Raw genomic sequence first — 20,271 nt, forward strand, 5'->3', positions numbered from 1 at the left:
TTTTGCTAGTGTCATGCTAGTTTGCAGCATTCAATCATATTAATCTTTTTTTCTGTAGTCCTAGACTTCATCCAGAGTAGGAAATAATTCATCTGACTTCAGCATTGCACATAGGAAAAGTATATGAGTAAATGCACTCTTTCTTATTAAGAGTATGTTGGTCTAACAGCTGCCATCACAACTGATCAGTCATAATTATATTCATTTACCAGTTCTCCAAAGGATATGTGAAAGAAGTCTTGACAGTTTAAAAGCATGCTTAATAATTAAAACATAACAGCACTTCATACTGCAAAAAATTCTCAACTCTATGCAAGATAGTGGCAAAATCTGAAGACCTGGATCTTATCCCTAAGCTTAATCTCCCAGACAACTTTACAATTACATAAACACTGATGAAGAATTTCATGAATTTTGGCCTGTAAAACTTCTGAAATGCAGCTGTTTCAGCCAGGGCTAGGAAGCTACCAGGGACAGCAAGAGTATGTCAACACACAGAACAACATGTCAGTGAGGGAGAGCACAAAGAAGCCTGCTAAACTATTTTCTTGTCCCATGCAGGATCAAGCAGGGATCAGTTTCTTCCACTACTCCTCTCTCAGATCAGTCCTTTTAAACTGTTGCAGTTAACAGTTATGAGACTTCTGCTTTCACTCTCAATATGATATCAAGGGTCCCTTTAGGTAGTGGAAATAACCCCTGCAATTTGAAAAGTAGCTGGGAAGATTTGCTGTTCACCCACAAGGCATCCTTTGAAGGAAGTGGACATAGATGAATGATGACAGCTGAAAGTTTGTCTGACTTCATTGACTCAAGGGAAGGACTCCAATGGATTTTTTTTTTTTACTCTGGCTTTTGTATTCTTTTGGCTGGAATAAAAGTAGAAATCCAAACAAAAACATCTTAGATCACCCCCCCCCCCCCCCAACTAGCAATTATTATGGCCATAAATAATAGTTGCTTTTAATTGGCATAAACTGGTATTGCTGCCAAGAGAAACAGTCCCACCTTCCCCTGGCAGTATGTTCACATTCCTCCATTGCTGCCTCCACCGTTGTGCCAGCACAAGGGTATGTGCAACTGTGCATGAAGTGGGCTGAGGAGCTGATGCAAGGTAAAAGTAATCCAGCAGAAAGTGAGAGGCGGCGTTTGTTTTATTTTGGATTAGTTTGCTGCTCTAGCTTGCAGCCTGGCTGTGGAAGTGCTGGTGCTGGTGCCAGTGCGCCGGAAGGAACAGGGCAGGGCCAGGAACATGGGACCGGCCAAGAGTGGCAGAAGAGCAAGGTCCAGTCGTTGGGTGACAGTGACGTAAGTGTGTGACATCATTGCAGAGTTGTGCTAGCTTAGGCGAGAGGAGAATAAAGGCTTTGAAGGTGAGGTTTCTGAATTTGTCATTTCTCCTTCTTTCATATTTTGCAGCACTGTGAAAGACTGTAGCTACTAATGTGTTAACTATCATAGTACAAGGGTGTGAAGCATTGCATATTTCTATATTTGAATCAGCAATTCTCAATGATTTTTATTTATAATGCTTCGTTAAAGTCCTGCAAATGATCACGATATGAAATAGCCTTTAATATCCCCTTTCTGACCCTGCAAGTAGGTGATGTACATGGAATCCCATTACATTGTGAGTGTCTATTCCAGTGAAGCTTCAATATTTTATAGTGTTTGTTTTTCAATAATTTCCTCTGTTTTTATTTTGGTGTAGTTCTCTGTATAAATATTTTATATTTAGTATTTTTTTAATGCAGTTTACATGCTAGTTTCAGCTGTAAGGGAGTACAGAAATCGTCTGAAGATCTTGACCAGTGGAGAAAGATGAATATTCAGCTCTGAAGCTGTCTTTTCTTTCTCTTGGTTAAAAACAAAACAAATAAACAAAGTGAACCTCATGTGAGTGGGTGTGAAGAAGCTTTGGAAAATTTTCTGATAGGCTTGCATGTGCATGTTGAACAACACCAGTGACTCTCATCCAATATGTTTTACCATGAAGTGAATTTGTCATAAACAACCTAGAAGCTACCGGACATCTCGTGTGCAGAAGAAGGCCTGTCTCCATCCCTTTTTCTTCATCATCCCACTTCCTGGGGACAGCCTCCTTCAAATGGCCACTGCAACTCCCTTTTCTGCCCTGGGGCACAGCCTTGGGGGGTCTCAGGGTGGGGAGGCCTCTTGTGACAGCTCCGGTGCAAACGTGGGGCCTCTCTGGCATCCCGGCAGCAGCTCCCCATTGCCCTGGGCTCCCCACACCTCCCCTCCCTTTGCCCCATCGAAGCCCAGGAAACTTGGTCCCTAGTTGCTGCTGTCGTGATCCCTCTGCTCCGCATGAGCCGCTTTGCAGTGGAAGGAGGTGACGGGAGGCTGTGCAATAGCACTGAGGGCTGTTTTGTGAAACGTGGAGGAGGAGTTTCTTAATAGAAAAATAAAAACACTCACAAACAGGGATCCCAGCCTCACTCCTTGGCTCATCCAGCATTTGCTACGTTACCAGCCTTGATCTCTTGATCTCAAAGAGACTTTTCTTCATTTCTCTGACCAGTGTTGGAAGTGTCAGACCAGCCATTGCCTAATTTGGGGAAACACCAAGCTGGGACACTTTGGGAAACACCAAGGTGGCTTTGGGGCTGGAGTTACTGGCAGGAGTAAGTCACTGCCAGTCAACTCTTACTGCCTGTTTTAACCTCACTGCTCAGGTAAGAGTTTGAGGCCGCTATAGCTCCCATCTAGCACAAACAGAGTACTTCACAGTGCTCCATGTGCTCTTGGCTGTGTGAGTGTTACAGTTTGGGAACTCCCATTTACGATGCTATTAGAGAAGGCCGAGTTGGGCTTTTGGGGGCCCAGCTAGATTCTGATGGGCTCTTTCCAGCCATCATCCTGACTGAAAAGGAGGTTGCTTCCAATGCCTGCTTCTGCATCTGCAGAACTGCCTGTATCCTCAGTAAATTTTCGGAACAGTTATGAGGATAAACAAAAAACTAAATTGCAGAATGATTGATGGAATGAGCGTTGGTCTATGGTTTCAGAAACATGGAGTTTTTAGACCTGTTGCGGTATGTATCCATTTAATTAAGAATCAACTTTTAAAAATAGATCTTAATTGCATTGAAGGCATCTCCTCTCACAGCAGTTGTTCACTGAAATATAAGCTGAACTTTCAAAATCTACAGTTCTAATTGTGATTCTGGTTTTCTTTTTGTTGACTTTGCCTCAATGACATTTGCAAAAACTCATCAGTCTGAATTTATTATTTGGGGAGCCATCTGCCGTTCCTTTTGTCCTCTGTTAGCCACCCGTTTCCTTTTGAGGATGAAACTGAAAAACATAAACCTGAAGAGGCCTCCCTTCTAAAAAAAATTGCTTCTCACATTGTGTTCTCCTGCTAATACTTATTTTATCAGCCCCCTTCTTACTCTGGCAGCAAATGCAATGACGTAGCACTCAGGGCACCTTTCCAGACTCTGAGATTTTACAAGCAATACACAGTGGAAACATTTACAAATCTGTTCCAAGATACATATACGCTATGTGTATATATCCAAATGTAAATATTCAGATCTGTTTGTTAGGTTTTCAGTTTGATAGCTTGTTAAAGGTTTCTCTTCATGTGTCTATGGAGAAAACTTCTTTTTGTTGTCCAAATGACATCAAATTTCCCAGGGGGAAAAAACGCAGCCGCTTTCATACCCTGATGTTCCCCAAGGCTTATTCAGAATCCTCCTTGTATGTTGACACAGAGAGACCTGGCCGTGCGACCTGCTCTGTGTTGCTGACTAGTGCTTGATGCTTAATAATCTGTTTGAAGTGATGAGCTGCCCTAGCTTCAAGGTGCTGGCTGGGGCACTGGGCCTTTTTCATCTCTTAATGAGATTGTTTCCTGTTGCTTTGATAAATCACAACTTTTGCTGAAGAGACGAGGTTCTCCTGAAGCCCAGCATTTGCTGGATGGAAAGCTTTCACTCTTTTAAGTTCTTCAGAACAGAAGGCAGAGGGACCTAATGCCAGAAAGGCGAGCGGCAGTCATTACTATAAAAAGTAATGCTTTGTCCTGCACGAGGGAAAAATGATACTGTTTTTCTTTTTATAAGGTTAGAGAAATTTTAATAGTTTAAAATTTAGTTTTTATTGCTTACTGTAATTGAATTATTTTTTTCTAAATTGCAATTAAGGTATTGACTTGTATGCAGAATCCACTTACGGCTGGTAGGTGGTCAGATTGCCTTTAAAAATGTTGTCTTCCATTGTGTCAATTCCGTGGCTAATCAAAGACAGCGATCAATCAAAATCTGTCTCTGAAGAAAACCCAAACTTTGAGAAACTTTAACATTACTGATTTGCATGTAGGTTTGGATTAAGTCAGTGTTTCTAAAAGCTAACCTCTTCCCCAAATCCTGTGCCTAAGGTTTCTCAACTTTGTAAATTGCTGGTCCTGATTTGAATTCGTAGGTTTGTTCCTATTCCGAGGACGCACTATGGGAAAAACATTCTTTACCTGGAGTGCCTGGTATAATCCCTTAGGTTCTCATCATCTGCCAGGGAATATGATCCTTTATGAGAACTATAGCTGCTCATTATTCGGATCTCATCAAACGATGGTGGATACAGAAGTACGGTCTTTGAAGTAGATGTGTTGGTTTAGTGCTTTCTCTCTTTTAATTACTAATGATTTAAAATAAATCCATCCATATTAAAGAAGGAAATCTAGCAGCACGTAAATAAATCTGTCTTATTGTCAGAAACCACTAACTTATATTCACTTGCTTTTCTGCTTGAGGTCTTGAACAGTTCTGTTCCAGTAAGCCTGTGTTTCAACATTACAGTAAATTCAAAACAAGATAAACTTTGAAAGAATTAGAGTTATATTAACAATGCTTGGCATGTTTGCAGTAACTTTTTTTTCTCAATTTAATATATGCCCAAGAACAGTTTTTATTTTGGTTAATGAATTTCAAGCATGTTGCAAAATATTTGAGGATTTCTGATGGTTGGAAACCACAAGTTGTTGTCTGCTTCTAAAGATTGCTGAAGGAAAGAAAACGTGCCTACCCGAAGTCAACCACTAACGCTATGGTTTCACAGTTGGGAGTAAGCCAGTCTAAATGCACAGACTACCTTTGAAAAAAACTGTCTGATCCCTAGTGAGATGTTTGTGCTATCTCTGATATCTCTGGTGATGGTAGGGTGATTGCATGGTAAACCAGATGGAGGAAGAAAGACAGCAAGCTGAAGAATAGTCTCCCCTTGCTAGGCTGCGTTTTGACTGGATTAGTGCCCGTATGTAGCTCACTGCACGAGATACACAAATGATGGTAACAGCCCTGAAGAGGCTGGAGAATTTGAGACTGGGATTACAGGACTTGCCTTTTCATGGCAACCTGCACTGACATTGACTTAAAATGCTTGTGAAACCTGAGAGCTGTTGGGTTTAAAATTGCTTGAGGCAAGGATTATTCTCCCTTGGTCTGGGGTAATACAGTGCCTGTCATAGTACAGCTCCACTTACACTCCTCCGTGCTACCAGTGTGCAAATAACATGAAACATTGTACATGCCTTAGTAATACTATTTTGCAGATTACCCTATCCGTACTATAGTAATGACACATTGCAAAAGTTTCCAGCTATACTAGGTTTGTATTCTAGCTCTTCGCTGCATGAAATTATTAAATGCAATTGCCTGAAAAACCATTTAGTAGCAGTGTAGCAGAAACGTATGAAGAGGTCCAAACTTGACCTTTAATTGACAAGTCAGCTGAGCCTGGGAAGGAAATATTACCTGTGCTTGATTAAGCATGTGTTTACGCCCTCTGCTTAGAAGTCCTCTTGACTGAATTGATATGTAAGTACATACTTTAAAGCAAGCATGTGTTCAAATACATTCTTGAATTGTGACTTCACCTCGGCCTCAGAAAGAAGGTGGTGTTCTTTTCTTGCCTATCAACCTTCCTAACCATCAAGGAAATGCTATAGTTAACTCCATGAAAACAATATTCAGCTTTCCTGGCTGGCAGACAGGTGAATCTTGAAAGTATTTCTTGTGAAGAAAAACCAAAAATGTAAACCCGTTTTTAGTTAGCCTGCAGGTTTTACAGGCGAGCCAGATGGCATGCACACAGTCCAAGTAAATGCTCGTTTTGGCATTGTGATCAGTTAAACCTGCACAAAACATTCTTAAAATACCAAATAGTTAGACTAAAAGCAATATACATTTAATTAGGACTGCTGTTACGTTTTTCATTTTCTCAGTGTGCGTAGGTTTTGGAGAACAAAGTTACAATGGGATTACCCAGAGATAGAAGTCCATATGTTCTGCAAGGCATCCAGTTAGACAGATATTTCTGGATACACAACTGTGTTGCAAAATATTTACGTAACTTACACTACATCCATCTGTAAGCAAGCCCTACTTTTTATCTTACTATTATCCTAAAATTACATGTCGTTATTTAACATGTTATGACTCTTGCTGCAAGTTCAATTAGTGGAGGATGTGATTAGAAGGATATGATGCAGAAACTACAAATGTGGAGGAACAGATCAGGTCATAGTAATTAAAAGCCAGTGGATTTTGCTTCAAAGAGAAGTCTGTGTAGGAAAACCAGCAGTCTGGTAACCCAGCCAGCCCAGCTATTTCAGCAGTAACTGCCATTTGAACTGCATGATAATGTAGAGGGTTTTGGAAAAATTCAATAAATTGTTTGCAGGTGGATAGGAGTAACAAGTCATTAGGCTAGAAGGAGCAAGTCAGTCTCCCAGATTTGGTATAAAACATTGCTAAGAATTTAATCTCTCTCTCTCTCTCTCTCTCTCTCTCTCTCTCTCTCTCTCTCTCTCTCTCTCTCTCTGGATTACTGTCCCTTTTCCCAGGTAAAAAAGGATGCAATTTGTTTTGTATCAACAAGTAAAATAAGCAGAAAAGTACTGGGTTTTGTACAGTGAATTGCTGTAGCTGCCACAGAAATAAAAGGATACTAGGGTTTAGAGGAGCAAGCAAGAAACAAGTTGCCTCACATTCATCTCTACAACAATAATAATACAGTCATGGCAAAGAACATGAATATACCGTCGTCTTAAATAACATTTCTCTGCTGTAATTTAGGCAGTTTTATTCAAAGGAGTAAAATATTTTGTCTTTTACCAGGTTCAGCTTTCCATAAAATCTTTTCTCTTAGCTTTTTTCTTAAAGCCTTGGTCCTCTTAAATGGCTGAACTGCCTAAATTGAAAATTGCTGCTTGTGATTAGCAAATCAATAAAGTCTCATTTGTGTGCTCTGCTGTGTTGCATAGCCATCCCAGTTCCAATAACATGCCCCTCCATCGACAAAGGGATGCTGGGACTTCGTGTTTCCAAGGTCGTATGTTCTCTGATTTGTTTATAGTGAGTTAGGAAGTTCAAAAGGAATATGGGATCTACATAGCTAAAATATCCAGTTAATATGGGATCTACATAGCTAAAATATCCAGTTAAAACAGAAAGTTCTGTGAGCAGCAGAACAATGAAAGCCTGGGTACCTCCCGATTTCTTGCATGTTTGTATTTTCTGGTATCAAAGAAGACTAATGTTTTAGCTTCGCTATTTTTGAAGCATTCACGATGTCTCTGCTGACTATGCTCTGATATATAATATCAGTGGCTTTGGCCGCAGTCCTGCCTTCCCTGGGAGCATTACTGTGCTCCTCTGCCTTGCTCTGTATTTTTATGAAACCTGCTGGAACTTGGTATGTTTGAGACTTTGCTAATACCATGGCTAAAGCTAGCTGATGGTGTTCAAAGTTATTAGAGAAGAAACAAAGACACAGAGTAAGTGGTAAGAGGAGCCTTGTTTCCTCCTAAGAATCCAGCAAAAATTCAGGAGCTGGTGAGCTGCTACCTAACTAGGGAAGCGTGATATCAGTCATTACTGGCTACCAGCACTGACACTGTTGTTCCCAAAAGTTGGTATACCAAGTTTTGTTTTTATTACACTGGCAAACATTTGTTGAATTTTAGATACAGAGATCACTTGGGGTCAGGCTATCATAACAAATAGCAGAGCACACTATCTGACAGTGACAGATAACAGAAGATACGCCTACTGGAACTGCTAACAAAAATATGCCTAATAAAGTAAAAACAGAAACCATAATCTTTTCTGATAATTCATGTGATTCATCTATTCAAAAAAACAAACAAACAAAAAAAGCACGCACCACTTGTAAATAATTTTTGGTTCACGTATATTCTGCATCTGAGCTGACCCTAGCTGAGTACTCTGTGCTGCTGCTGAGCTGTAGGCACGGGATCCAGAGTCTTTGAGGAGAAACTAGGAAAGTGCAAAATCAGCTACAGCTTCTACCATGAGACAAAAGGAGATAACTCGGTATTCCGCACAAATGTAATCTAAAGTTGTTAAGCTGTAGCCTTATTGTAGAGGGGACTCGTGGCCTGACTTGTTCCTGGGGTAAATTGTCTAGAATATTGAATTATGTTTCCCAAGAAACTAGTTAACGTTGTTCGGTGGCGACAATATAATTACGAGCCTATGGTCTATACAGCTGAAATGCTAAAAGGCTGAGAAAGTAGCAGATGAGGCCACCATGATAACTGAACATTGTGCTTTTATATAAAATAAGTTTTAAAATGCCTTTATCAAACCCTCAGCATTTAATAAATAGCTTCTAAAACACAGCATCAAGTCAAATACTTGAGGAGAATTCTCGTGTTGTCACAGCCTCTGTTGAAAGCTTTAAGCTCCTTTGTCTTTACGCAGCTGAGTTCGTTTGTGTCTTTGGTCTGCACAAAATGTGTTACTACTACTACTACTAGTGTTTTTTATTTACTGACTATGCTTCTGACTAGTCATATGGCTCAGATGGTATTAAATTATCCCGTTTTTCAAGTCCATTGTCAAAGGTTTGGATCGTGTTCTATTGCAGGCATTGCAGATAAACTGCAGCTACAGTCTTGATCATTGGCAGATCGTTTAGACCACGTTGCAGATATTGTGCTGTGGAACAGTCCTATGTACATTGGTACCAACAAACACATAACGGTGAGAAGATTTACCCAAACCTGAAGTTCGGAGTTTAAAAAGGACAATTTTTCTGTAGTATTAGCTATGTTAATAGCTTAGAACTTGGTAGCTTTATAAAGATACAAATGTTTCTAAGTGCAAGTAAAAATGCTAATGTATTAAGTCATATTATTCCTGTAAAAAAAGGATAACAAAAAATCTAGGGGAACATGTGTCAATGAATGGCAGTTTCAAGAAAAAGAGCACATGATTTTGAGTCACAATGTCGTTAAACTGAAAATCCTTGCTACAGGATAGGAACAGGTTAATAGAATGGAAATCTGTTAAGAATTACTAAATACATAGAAACTACACTTAACTGGAGAAGTCTATGAGCTACAAATACTTGCAAGGTGGAGGAATATGACTGTTTGCTTAGCCATCTCTAGACAACTGCTTTTGGCACAGCAGCTGGGACTAAATAGACCTGTGGTCTGACTCAGTATGTCAGCTCTTATGTGCCTAATATAAAATTCCCATTTTATAGAAAAAGAAACTGAGAAATGAAGGAGACTTGTGATTCGTTGCGTAGTTTCAGAGCACAAGTAAAAGCACTGCTAGACATGGCCCTCGGGAGCCTTAGCTTCCTAGTGCAACCACTGCGTGACACATTTTCCTTAAGAGCAATATGTCTTTTAGCTGATAGCTGGCCTAAAAAATAATTAAGGAATTAAAATGTTGTGTTTCTGGTCAGCCCCTGGGCTACTGGTAGAGCTTTTGTACATTACATGATGAAGATAAATATGATGGCAAACCACCAGGAATGTGATTACAGTCTATACTCTACACATTGATTTTAAATTTCTCCTCCTTCATTTGTTTTCCATTTTAAGTAAGGAACTGGAATCTAAAGATCCAGTAGGGAAAAGAGTTGAGAAGGCGAGGAAGACCTTCCATATTGAGGTGACAGCAGCCTTTAGAAAACGTACTAGATAGGCGGGTTTGTGTAACATAACGGAGGTACTGGCATGTCCAGGAGCTTTTGATGTGGCAGATTCAGCTATACTAATTGGATTTAATGATCATGGAACTTTGCAGAAGGACTGTCTATCCGACTGTCCTTTGTTTGGCTGCCAGATGTGACCTTTGGCAGCAAATTTGCCCTAGATACCTAAAAAGCATCAGCAGTAGCGCTGCTCCAAGGCATATTTACCCCATTCTTTAGGGGTTCTTCATGTACTAAAAGCAGAGACTGAATTTTGCTTTGGCCTCTTTTACAACTCCAGAGAGTCTCTCTTCTTCCTCTCTCTCAGGTGATGAGTCATCTTGTTTATCAAAATCAGATATCACTATCTATAAATCACATAACTTACACAGAAATGCTTACTTGCACATTTTATCTGCTAAGCGAAGCAAGTACTAAACTGGCCCTCATCAATGTGCTTCAGTCAAGGGTGCTGGCACCTTCCTGACTCTGACCTTCTCTGGACATTTAAGAGCCTAAAGATCAGGGAAGGTCGATGACAATTATGTCATTTATGCATTTCTTTGGGAGTTAAGCAGCTAAATAACTTTGAGGATCTAGACAAAAGCCTCATTTTCTTATCAACACATCACTTAGAGGAGTCAAAGGTTCATTCATTTTTGGTGAAAGAATAAGGGTATAGCAGTAGTGAATTAAAAAACAAGACTAACTTGTTTAAAAATCTGTGCCTTTGCACTTTTAAAAAATAGAATTTTAGGCCTTAAGAGAACATTATTCAAAATAATTGCATGGTTACTTTGTAACTGTTAAAAAAAAAAAAAAAAATCCCCATCGCACTACTACAGGCTACACTTATTAGTCCTCGTGTATATGGCTAAAAATGTAATCATATTCTGTCAATCCAGAACTCAATTTTAGCGTATAGAAGATGTGTAAATGTGCAGCACCTACGTAAATGCAAATATGTATATATAAAATATTATTTCTTTCAATAGTTAATAATTTTGGATGTCTTCATTTTTGAGTGTTCAATCTGAGATGCTCTTAAAAGGCTTCATGATGAAGAGTGTGCTCTGTGCGTGGATTTTCAGGATGTTTCAAACTGACAAAATTAAAGCGACCCAAACCCACTAACTGTATTGTCAACTATATGAGATGCTCTTTTAATTCTAATTCTAAAGGTTGTTGGTTTTCAACATGAAATGAAATAATCCTTTTAAATGCTTTGCTTATCGGCGTGTGTTGTTCTTGGGGATTCCTCAGGACAAGGGACAAGACGGAGCAAAGCTGACAGGCCTGAATTGTTCTCAATTTTGTAATTGTCTCCTTCAGAGAATCCAAGTCAAACTGTCATGGGCAAGCTTTTTGCGTTTTTAACCTTGTGTGATATGAACGCTTCCAGCTGAAGTGTCTACAGGACTCCAAGCCATTTAATCCAGTGCAGCATGACAGATATAAAATTAAATCCCATTTCAGCAGTTAGAGCCATTTTGCTTTAAGCCTCTTAGTAAAAAATAACTTTCTACTTTTTCCTCACCTACACCTGTACTCAGTTCCCAGGTGTAAGTATTGTGTATAACTGTACGTCACAAAGAATTTCAATGTCTATATTCAGCCTTTTGATTAAAAAACACTTCTGTGCAGTTGAGGATGAATTGAAAAGAATATATGAAGTTTTGTCTGGAAACACTTGTATAGGAGTTCCTGCTTAAAAAGATTATTTTGCTATCAGCATATATAAACTAGTTATTAGTGTCCTCTGCCTTGTAGGGGATAATATCAGTAAAAAATCTATGGCTGCTACTTTTGTCAAGTCACTATGATATTATCTAAAAATCAACATTGGAAGCCCTGAGTTAAATGCATGTCTTTGCTTGGTATGTGGTTAGCACTGTCACGTGCGACTGATGCAGATGATATTTAATGTAATGTCACTGTGAACTGTAAGTCGTTCTTTTTGCAGTGACGCAGCCGCTGGTGTGGGCGTCCTGTCATCTCCAGCCTTTTCCGGGCTCTCCCGCATTAGCAAACTGAAAAAGGCAGTCTTTATCGGGGACTAGAGCGGAGCGGAATTTGCGGCCTTGTGCTTCTCTAAGATGCTTTTGTTCACTTAAAGGACTTTCATTATTTGAATATTCATTTATGCATCAAGTTGGAAATTTCTTTGGAAAGAAGAGGACTGAAGCTTTTCAGTGCTGTAGAATGACATGCAAAAATGAATCATAAAACACTCAAATTCTCTGAGTGTAAATTAACATATTAGGAATACTATATGAGTATGTATTTGAACAACTATTGCTAGTGTTTGTAAGGTAGGCTACACTTACCGCAGTGAATATATGCCCTCCTGCATGAGGGAGACACATGAGAAAAAAAACTGCTTACCATCATTTGTATTTTTCTCAAAGTACTGGCTTTTTACTGTGTCATTTCCTTCTAGTTTACAGTTACAGTGGGAGTGAGAAAACCTTGTTTTATTTATGTTTGTTAGTAGGAACTGTAATGACGATATCACCTTCCAGTTTTATGTGGTGTTCCTGTAGATATTTACCCTGTGTGTTCCCATGATTTCTCATGAGAACATGGTTTGAGCGTTTCCACTGTTTCAGACTTTCTGTATGTAGTCAGTTGTAGAGAAATAAAGTGATCTTTGCGTGTCAGGTACTAGCTTGATTTGTAAATCAAGAATACTTACATTCCGATACAAATACATATTTTTTTTTTTTATCTCAACCACTAGATACCTTAGGGAAAGTAGACACGAATAATTTTCATCATGCAACTTACAGCGCTGTGACTTCTAGATCTGAATGTGTCACGTCGCAGCCTTGTCCTGTTTAGCGTGTTTTGTGGTCCTTGAGGTCTGCACCCAGGAGAGAGCGTGGCCCCTGTGCTCTAGTGCCCGAATGGATGGAGGCTGTGGTAAGGTTACAGGGAGCGCTCCCTGGCTGAGGCCCATTGCAAGTCACTTCTCCTCAGAAGAATTCGTTGCATCTCTTTTTCTTTCTAGTACTGCATAATGTCTCTTCCTTAACTGCTGACCGTTTCAGGCCTGTTTGTAGTGGTTGCGTGTTGATGCTACGTGCAGAGGAGTGGTGTCAGAGTTAGTACAAGGGGTGAAACCCCTTGGGCAGGGCCATAAAAATGTCTTGGAGATTTTTGGTTGTCTCTGTTCTGGGTAAGAACTTGAATTCTTTGTGACTGTCAATCTGGTCCAGGTGACTTGGACTACAGGGTTTCCTTTGTGCATGTTTCATTTAACCAAGCTATGAGTATGGTTACTGAAATTGGCTTGCTCTCTGTATTACAGTTGACATGTGGAAACAGTGAAATATAGTCTTGATAAGTGTGCATATGTATCAAAAATGTGTCATTACTGGAAAGACACATCCTTTGTGTGATGAATCCTGTAATTTTTGAAAGATACAATAAAGGTAGGATTATTCTACTGTTATTTGATATAGTGAGTTTTTATAAATCAATTTAACAGGAGCAGAGTACTACCCTGGAAGCGCTTGAGGACACTGTTCAGTGTATGGGAATTAATCCACTTCTCTGCACACCTGCTTGGGAAACTTAGGAGTGAAAGAGGTTCAGAAGTAAAATCAACTTCAGAAGTAAAATCAACTTCAGAAGTAAAATCAACTTGCACAGTAACCTGTGAAGGTCAAAAACATCTCAGTGAATCAAGAAAGTAAGGTATATGCAGCTTTGATCCAAATATTTCATTCTGATTTGAAGTGACTGGAAGACAGCTACTTTCAGAGGATAGTTAGAAAGTTACAGAAGAAATGGGTATGCCTGGCAAATATGTGGTTCAGATCTTTTCTGGTTGGTACAGTAAAAAACTGTGCATAGGACGTTTTGTTTCACGTTTGCACCATTTTCCTTCCAAAAACAAAAATAATCACAGAAGACTGGTGATTCCATACAGTCCACACAGCAAGTCCGTACAGTTCAACATAGGCTTTATGACTACTCGTTTCTGAAAGCATGCTGTTGTCACCACATGCAATAAACGGCAGCGCAGGACTACATGAAAGGTAATGTTTCAGTCCTGTCATTTGCTTGTAGATGCTTCATAAAAGCTATTGTTTTTTTCTCTGTGGTCTCAGGAAAACTCCTTGAATTGGTTGGTAAGCACCAAGTCTTATGGCAAGGTTGTTGAACGTTGTTTTTTCAGTAGCTTGAGGTTCTTGGGAAACGGTTTGAAAAATGATCAGTTGCATAGATACTAAACTTAGGTCCTGAGGCTCTTCTCAGCATGCACTTTTCTGTTTGTTTCCCTTATTCAGTCTGTGTTTCATTCTTCCCTGCAGTGTGGAACTGTGTTGTGCTGGGATGTACAAAACCGTTCGACAAATACATTTGATTAATTTTTTCTGTTATTTCTGGAGGATGAGAAAAGTGAAAGCTGGAATGTACTATAGGAAGGAGATGTTTTGCAGGAAACTGGTGCTGTGAGGGCACACAAAAGACAAAGGACGCTCCATTTAAGGAGAGAGAATATAGAAAAGTCGTACTAGACCATATTTGAGAAAACAGAGACTTGGAGAAAGTTCTAACTTCATCAAAAAATGATTTGCATCATTTCTTTTCTGGATGCCAATTGTCATCTGGCCTGCTGGCTATGTTGAACTGGCTGGTATTTTAGTTTCTTTGATATTTCTAAAGTAGCGTGTTTCTTGACTTTTGCATTATGCTTTATATGTTAACAAGGGCATAAACATTTAGGTCAAGTTCAGGCTGAGGTCTTATGTTGTTCTTAATGCTCTGCCTTGAGTAGATTCATTCTGGTGTTGTGTTGCTGCTTCAGAGTAACCTTATACCAGTGTTCTCTGAGTTACCTTTAATTTTCCCCAAGATAGCCTATTTTGTTTTTTTAAGTGATGCATTTTAAGCCAGCATCCCAAGAAAATGGACTGGTGTGATTTCACTGGCCTCTTGGTCTTTTCTCTACTTGCCTGCCCTTTCCAGCCCCCTTGTCCCAGTCCTTCTCACGGCTTTTGAATCTTCTGAGCTATTTCAGCCGTTATCTCAGTGTTTGGCAGTCTCAAGGTTCCTACAAGTTTGGGGAATATTGCCACCCAAATGGTTAGTTCTCTCACTGACCGAAAAAAAGTTGCAGTGGGAGCTGACTATTAGACCCAAGAAAACCTGCAGAGGGAGAAATGCTGTCAGTGCATCTACCCTCTAATGAATGTCAAAGGAAGCTCATGTTTTGCTCAAGTCCAGCAATTCCAACTAGACAAAAAGCCATCAGAAACCAGGCTTCATCAGTGCATCATTAGCTTTACTTAACAGACTCAAAGGAAAATGAGCACTATACACAAGAGCTGAATACTGTTCCAAATGCTCCAGATTACTGGGTAGTCTTTATTTCTCATGAGCTGTTTGAATTGGCCAACATCTGTGAAGATATTGAAAAGTGTTTCTGCTACTGGAAAATGAGAATTTTCCCCTGCCTTTGTACTTCATTGCTTCTCTTCTCTTCTACTCTGCTGAGTCTACTTCCATCTGGTTTTCGGTGACGTTAGCATAATTCAAACTCTTTGAAACTGCTGAACTTTAAGTCATACATGGTAATTTGTATAAGCAAGGCATTCTTGTGAGTCTAAAATATTATACATATATTTATGTATATATTTCTTATACCAGAACTGTTGGTAGACATATAACATGCCTTTTTCTCTGCTGAGACCCCTGCATATTTATGGTTGTTCTTAGCTATATTTAGATTGTATGATTGAGTTCTTTCAGTTTAAACAAGAAATGTTTGGAAAGAAAATGTTCCAAAGTGGGCTGCATGCTTCCTCTTGTATGGCATTTTTGTTTGGTTATACAGCATCCTGTGTTAGTGCAACTGAGGTATTTAAAAAAAATACACATTATAAACTCTAGAGGGTATTGACTTAGGCAGCAATGTTAATACTTAACAAATGCCCTTCCTGATCACAAGCAAATAGATCTCAGGAATTTTGGAGGTCTGAATGTATTTTCTTTAGAACTGCAGAATAGATGTGACAGTATGTCTCTTTGTCCTATGCTGAATTTTTAGGAGCAGAAGAGCAGTGGCTTTTTCAAGGAAAGCAATAACAAATTCTAGTGTGTCTTCATTTTATCTTCATTTTATACTTTTAGATCGCAAGGGATAATTTGCTTGCCCTTTTCTTATGGCTCTTGTCAGAATTCACCTTGCTTAATCTCCTTGCTCCACTCTTAACCCACCTTTGTATTTTCCACTGGCTAGAAGATGCGAATCTTAGCTCCTGGTAATTAGTGCTAATTTAGTTCTTTGTGCTCTGTGAGTAGCCAGCAAAGGCCTAATGTAGAATGTGCATGTTTTATCCTCACAGTAGGCTAACAGTCCAATCAATGAAAAAGGAATTATGGAGAAAAAACTTGTATCTTGCTTTTTTCCCCTCTCATTATTTAAATCTGTGGATGTATTGAGATAATAATGCTAAGAATCAATTTAACTGTGCTGCCATAGTAATACATTATACTTCTGCAGCAGCTGAGCAGAAGGTTCACAAGATGCTATTGTGAAGGAACAGGATTTTCATCTGCTGCCAGAACATAGCTGTTCCCAGGGCTGTATTTAGCAGCTGCTAATGCAACAAAGAAGAAAGCCACCTAGCAGGACAGTACCTGCAGGGCCCGTCCCAACCAAATGAGGTTATAGCTTTGACTGGAGTTTTTGGCACGCCTCTGTCCCCCAGCAACCTGAGCACATAAAGAGCCTTCTTGCTTTTCAGAAGATGTCATGTTAGAAGCTCATCCAGGGGAGAGAATATATTCCTTTCTTTAGGTTAGCTTATTAAATTGGTGATACCTCACAGATTAAGCCAGCAGTCGCGCCTCCTGTGATATGTCTGTGCTTACAGAAGTCTCCCTTCTATTCTATCTGAGGGCTGTTCAGCTTTGATGATCTGAGGAAAAAATAGCTTGCAGTGGTCCGCCCAGCAGAACAAGCTGCTGTGGAGGGCCTTGGAGTGCTGGATGGGGGATATATTTGGAACACAAGCTAACAACCGAGTTCAGCATACCCTAAATGCAAGTGTGTCATGTAACTGCCTATATTATATAAATCTGCATGGTGGGATCATTTTTACCCGTTCCAGTCCTTTCTAATTTAAGAGGCTGTGCTTGGAGTCAGAGACAGGGAGAAGTGAACAGGTGATTCTGTTTGGGGATATATTTAAAGCAATAAGATTTTTGTGTTTTAATGTGTCATTTTGGGCTGTGAACTTCTTAGAAAGTTTTGCTGCTGAAGATCATATGTTAGATATAGGTCTAAAATACAGAGGGCTAGTTTTAAGAAAGGTATGCAGCACTGCAGCCTTAGTCCCAGACAGCAGTTATCAGTAGCAGCTTCCTGGCATTAATAGGGAAGAATTACTGTTGTGGGTTTTGTGTTGGAATTCAAAGCACAAATGTTTGTGTTCTTAAATCAAACAGACTGAGTAACCAGCTGTAGCTCCAGCAGAAACTCTGCTTAGTTTGGGGATTTCTTCTCCCTTTCTCGTACCGTTGTGCGCACCCAAAGAGTTGCCATTGTTTTCATGGCTTTCGATTTCAGTGCTAGTGGAATTGGTAATGAAGGCTGAACTGCTTCCTAAGGTGGCTGTAGCGCTGCATCCGAATCCCCCAACAGAGGTATCTGCTAGCACGCAGAATCATATAGGCTGATGAAAGAAGCCGTTTGCTCAGTAGCAGCTAAGCCTTTGAATTTTACTTGCCAGTAAGCAAAGAATGTAAATGGTTCTGTAGCACTTTTGTTATCAGCAGTTGCATTTATGAGAAACGGATTCAAGAGCTGGACTTCCTACGACTGCTGCACCTCGACAAGATATATGGGGTCACGGAGGTGAGGGATGTCACAAACCATCTCCTAGGTAAAGTCCTTTCCTCCATTGATGGGCATGATTGTAAAGATTTTACTAAGATGCAGGATAGATGCAAGCTACTGTTTTAGAACAGATAAACTTACTGGGAGCAGAATGACAAAAGTGGCAAAACAAGATGAATGTTTCCAAGAGTAATTTAGTAAAAACTGTTGATTAGGTTAATCATTGTCACACACTCAGGTTAAGCATTTCTATCTTCTGCCTATTTGGAAGTGAAGCAGCACACTGCAAAATCCCAGTGATAGCTGTGGAATAAGGTGGGAGCATGCTGTTCAGGACAGCGCCTTTGAAAGGGGGGGGGGGAAGTAGTTTTTCTGCTATTTTCTTGGTGGTTCTTAGCCTTATGCCTGGGAGTCTCTTTTCTCCTGGTGTGTTTTTGTTACACCGGAAAGTGTGGTGTTTACAGTTCACTGTTCCTTTGCCTCCCCTAGAATTTTTAGCGAGTTTCCTAAGAAAGTGTAATTTATTTGATAATTCTGCTGGTCCTTTTGTTGGTTAGTCCCTCCCTTCTCCTGTACCTCCTTCCGATAACATTTGAACTCATTAATTTGTAACAAATCTGAAAGAACAGATAGCCATATGAATGAGTCTATGTTGAGTCCGTATAAAGGGCTCTGGGAGGGTGATGAGAATCGCTGGCTGTGCAGAGGGAAGACATGCAGACTCGCGTGCTGACTGCAGGCAAGAAGAGGTGCAACGTCAAGAGCTGACCGTTGTGGCTGGGGTGGCGGCTGGCCGTCCAGCACGCGCGCCCCGCCGGCCAGCCGCACGCTTTCCTCCGACCGCAGCGGTAGCGGGCAGTGGGGGGGTGGTGAGCAGGGTTTAGGGGAAAAGATGCTGCTGCCAGGGAAAGGCATGGCAACAGGAGCAGTAAGGCAGTGGTAAGCGAAGGAGTGAGACTTGGGGGATGTTGTGCTGCCACCAATTCCTGCGCGTACGTGGTTGGGAAGGGAAGAGCAAGGACTGCTGTGCTGGGCGGGCGGCCGTGTGTAGGGGCTGGAGGGCACCAAGCCACAGCAGGTGAGGCCTGCTTAGGCCGCTGGGGGCAGAGCAGCTTGTTTCTGGGAGCACCCACTTCGTTGTGCTTTTCTTTGATAAATGTTAACGTATTCCCCTCTCGGAAGAGCACCGTGTGAGCATGTGTCTGGCTGCCGTTGGCGTATTCAGACGGGCAGTTTTGCTGCGTGAGTAGGTCTCCCTTTCAAGGGAGGCAAGTGAACTCGTGCCGATTTTCCACCCTAGGTCAGCCTGCGGCTTCGTTCCTGCAACGGCATTATGGCAGCAAATACAGGTGGCCACTCAGCAAGGTGGTACCTCGCAGGTTCATGCAGTATTCATGTAGTGACAAGGAAGTGAAATCCAGATGAGCAAGAATTTGCCATTATGGAAAAATGATTTGTCTGTCTCTAAGCTGTTTACGGCTACAGAGAAAAGTGCTTGGACAGAGCTGTTTTTAGGAGGGAAGGTATCTAAAAACATAATATTCTGTGGAATTATTTGAGGTACTGCATCATCCTCGTAGATGATACAAACCCATCTCTGTATGTTTCCAGGGCCATGTCTGCTTTAACTGCTAAGTATTGATTAAAGCATTTTGAGATCAAAATAGGCTGCCAGTGAATCTTTCGTATGCAAAAATTAAGTAAAATTGAATTTACATGTGTTGTGTGAAGATGGCTGTGCTTAGTCAATTTACATTTACAGAATAACCGTGCTGCAGTATGTTTTCATAGAATATGCTGAATTACGCATGGTTGATAGTCCAGTGAGAAAGGATCGTTTTGTGATGACTTAATAGTTTAATCTTACAAATTTGAAATATCTTTGTTAAATGCTATTATTTTAAGCTTCTGCCATTGACTGTGTCAGTCAAAACTATGCTATTATTTTAAGCTTCTGCCATTGACTGTGTCAGTCAAAACTAAAAATAAAGCAAGCAGCGTGTTCGGATTTCAAGCTGCAAGTCATTAAGTAGTTAATGCCCGTAGCTGATGAACAAATGGGAAGAGCATACATCTGATTAATAATCTGTGAATAGAAATTGTAGCCTGTCTACAAAGAACCACAAACCAAAACCAAATAAGCAACAAAATTGGAATTAAATTCAGTGTTACTTGAATTATTTTTGCAAGCATCCAAGATCAGTAAGGGTGTAAACTAGAGATTACAGCATTGCATTAGTATTAATAGAATGCCTTTCACTTTGTATTTAAAATTAATTACCATATGGTTACTTCTGAGCCCTGCTGTGAATCTGTTTCTGATGAAGCATATGTTTCTACTTCCTACCTCCTTTTGTTGAAGTGTACAGCGGGTCTAACTTGTTTCCTAGCAGCTGGGTGCGTAGCACTGCTGTCTCAGCAGGGTACCTTATCCAGCGGGT

General features: G+C 40.3%; 1 protein-coding gene across 3 annotated transcripts in view; it reads left to right on the top strand.

Moving 5' to 3' along the window:
• The window catches only part of NAV2 (neuron navigator 2), a 451,621-nt gene that overhangs the window by 150,691 nt on the left and 280,659 nt on the right, over nucleotides 1-20,271 (top strand). The window contains exon 1 of one of the 3 annotated variants that reach the window (XM_064512840.1): nucleotides 1,071-1,308. The exons of 1 other annotated variant lie outside the window; for it this stretch is intronic. In XM_064512840.1, the coding sequence (XP_064368910.1) occupies nucleotides 1,087-1,308 (222 nt within the window). In that variant the 5' untranslated portion in view covers nucleotides 1,071-1,086. Of the gene's footprint in view, nucleotides 1-1,070; nucleotides 1,374-20,271 lie in introns of those variants that run through there. One more of the 3 variants, XM_064512843.1, reaches the window with a different exon arrangement.

This window comes from Dromaius novaehollandiae, chromosome 5 (assembly GCF_036370855.1).
Source record: "Dromaius novaehollandiae isolate bDroNov1 chromosome 5, bDroNov1.hap1, whole genome shotgun sequence".
Taxonomy (NCBI): Eukaryota; Metazoa; Chordata; class Aves; order Casuariiformes; family Dromaiidae; genus Dromaius; species Dromaius novaehollandiae.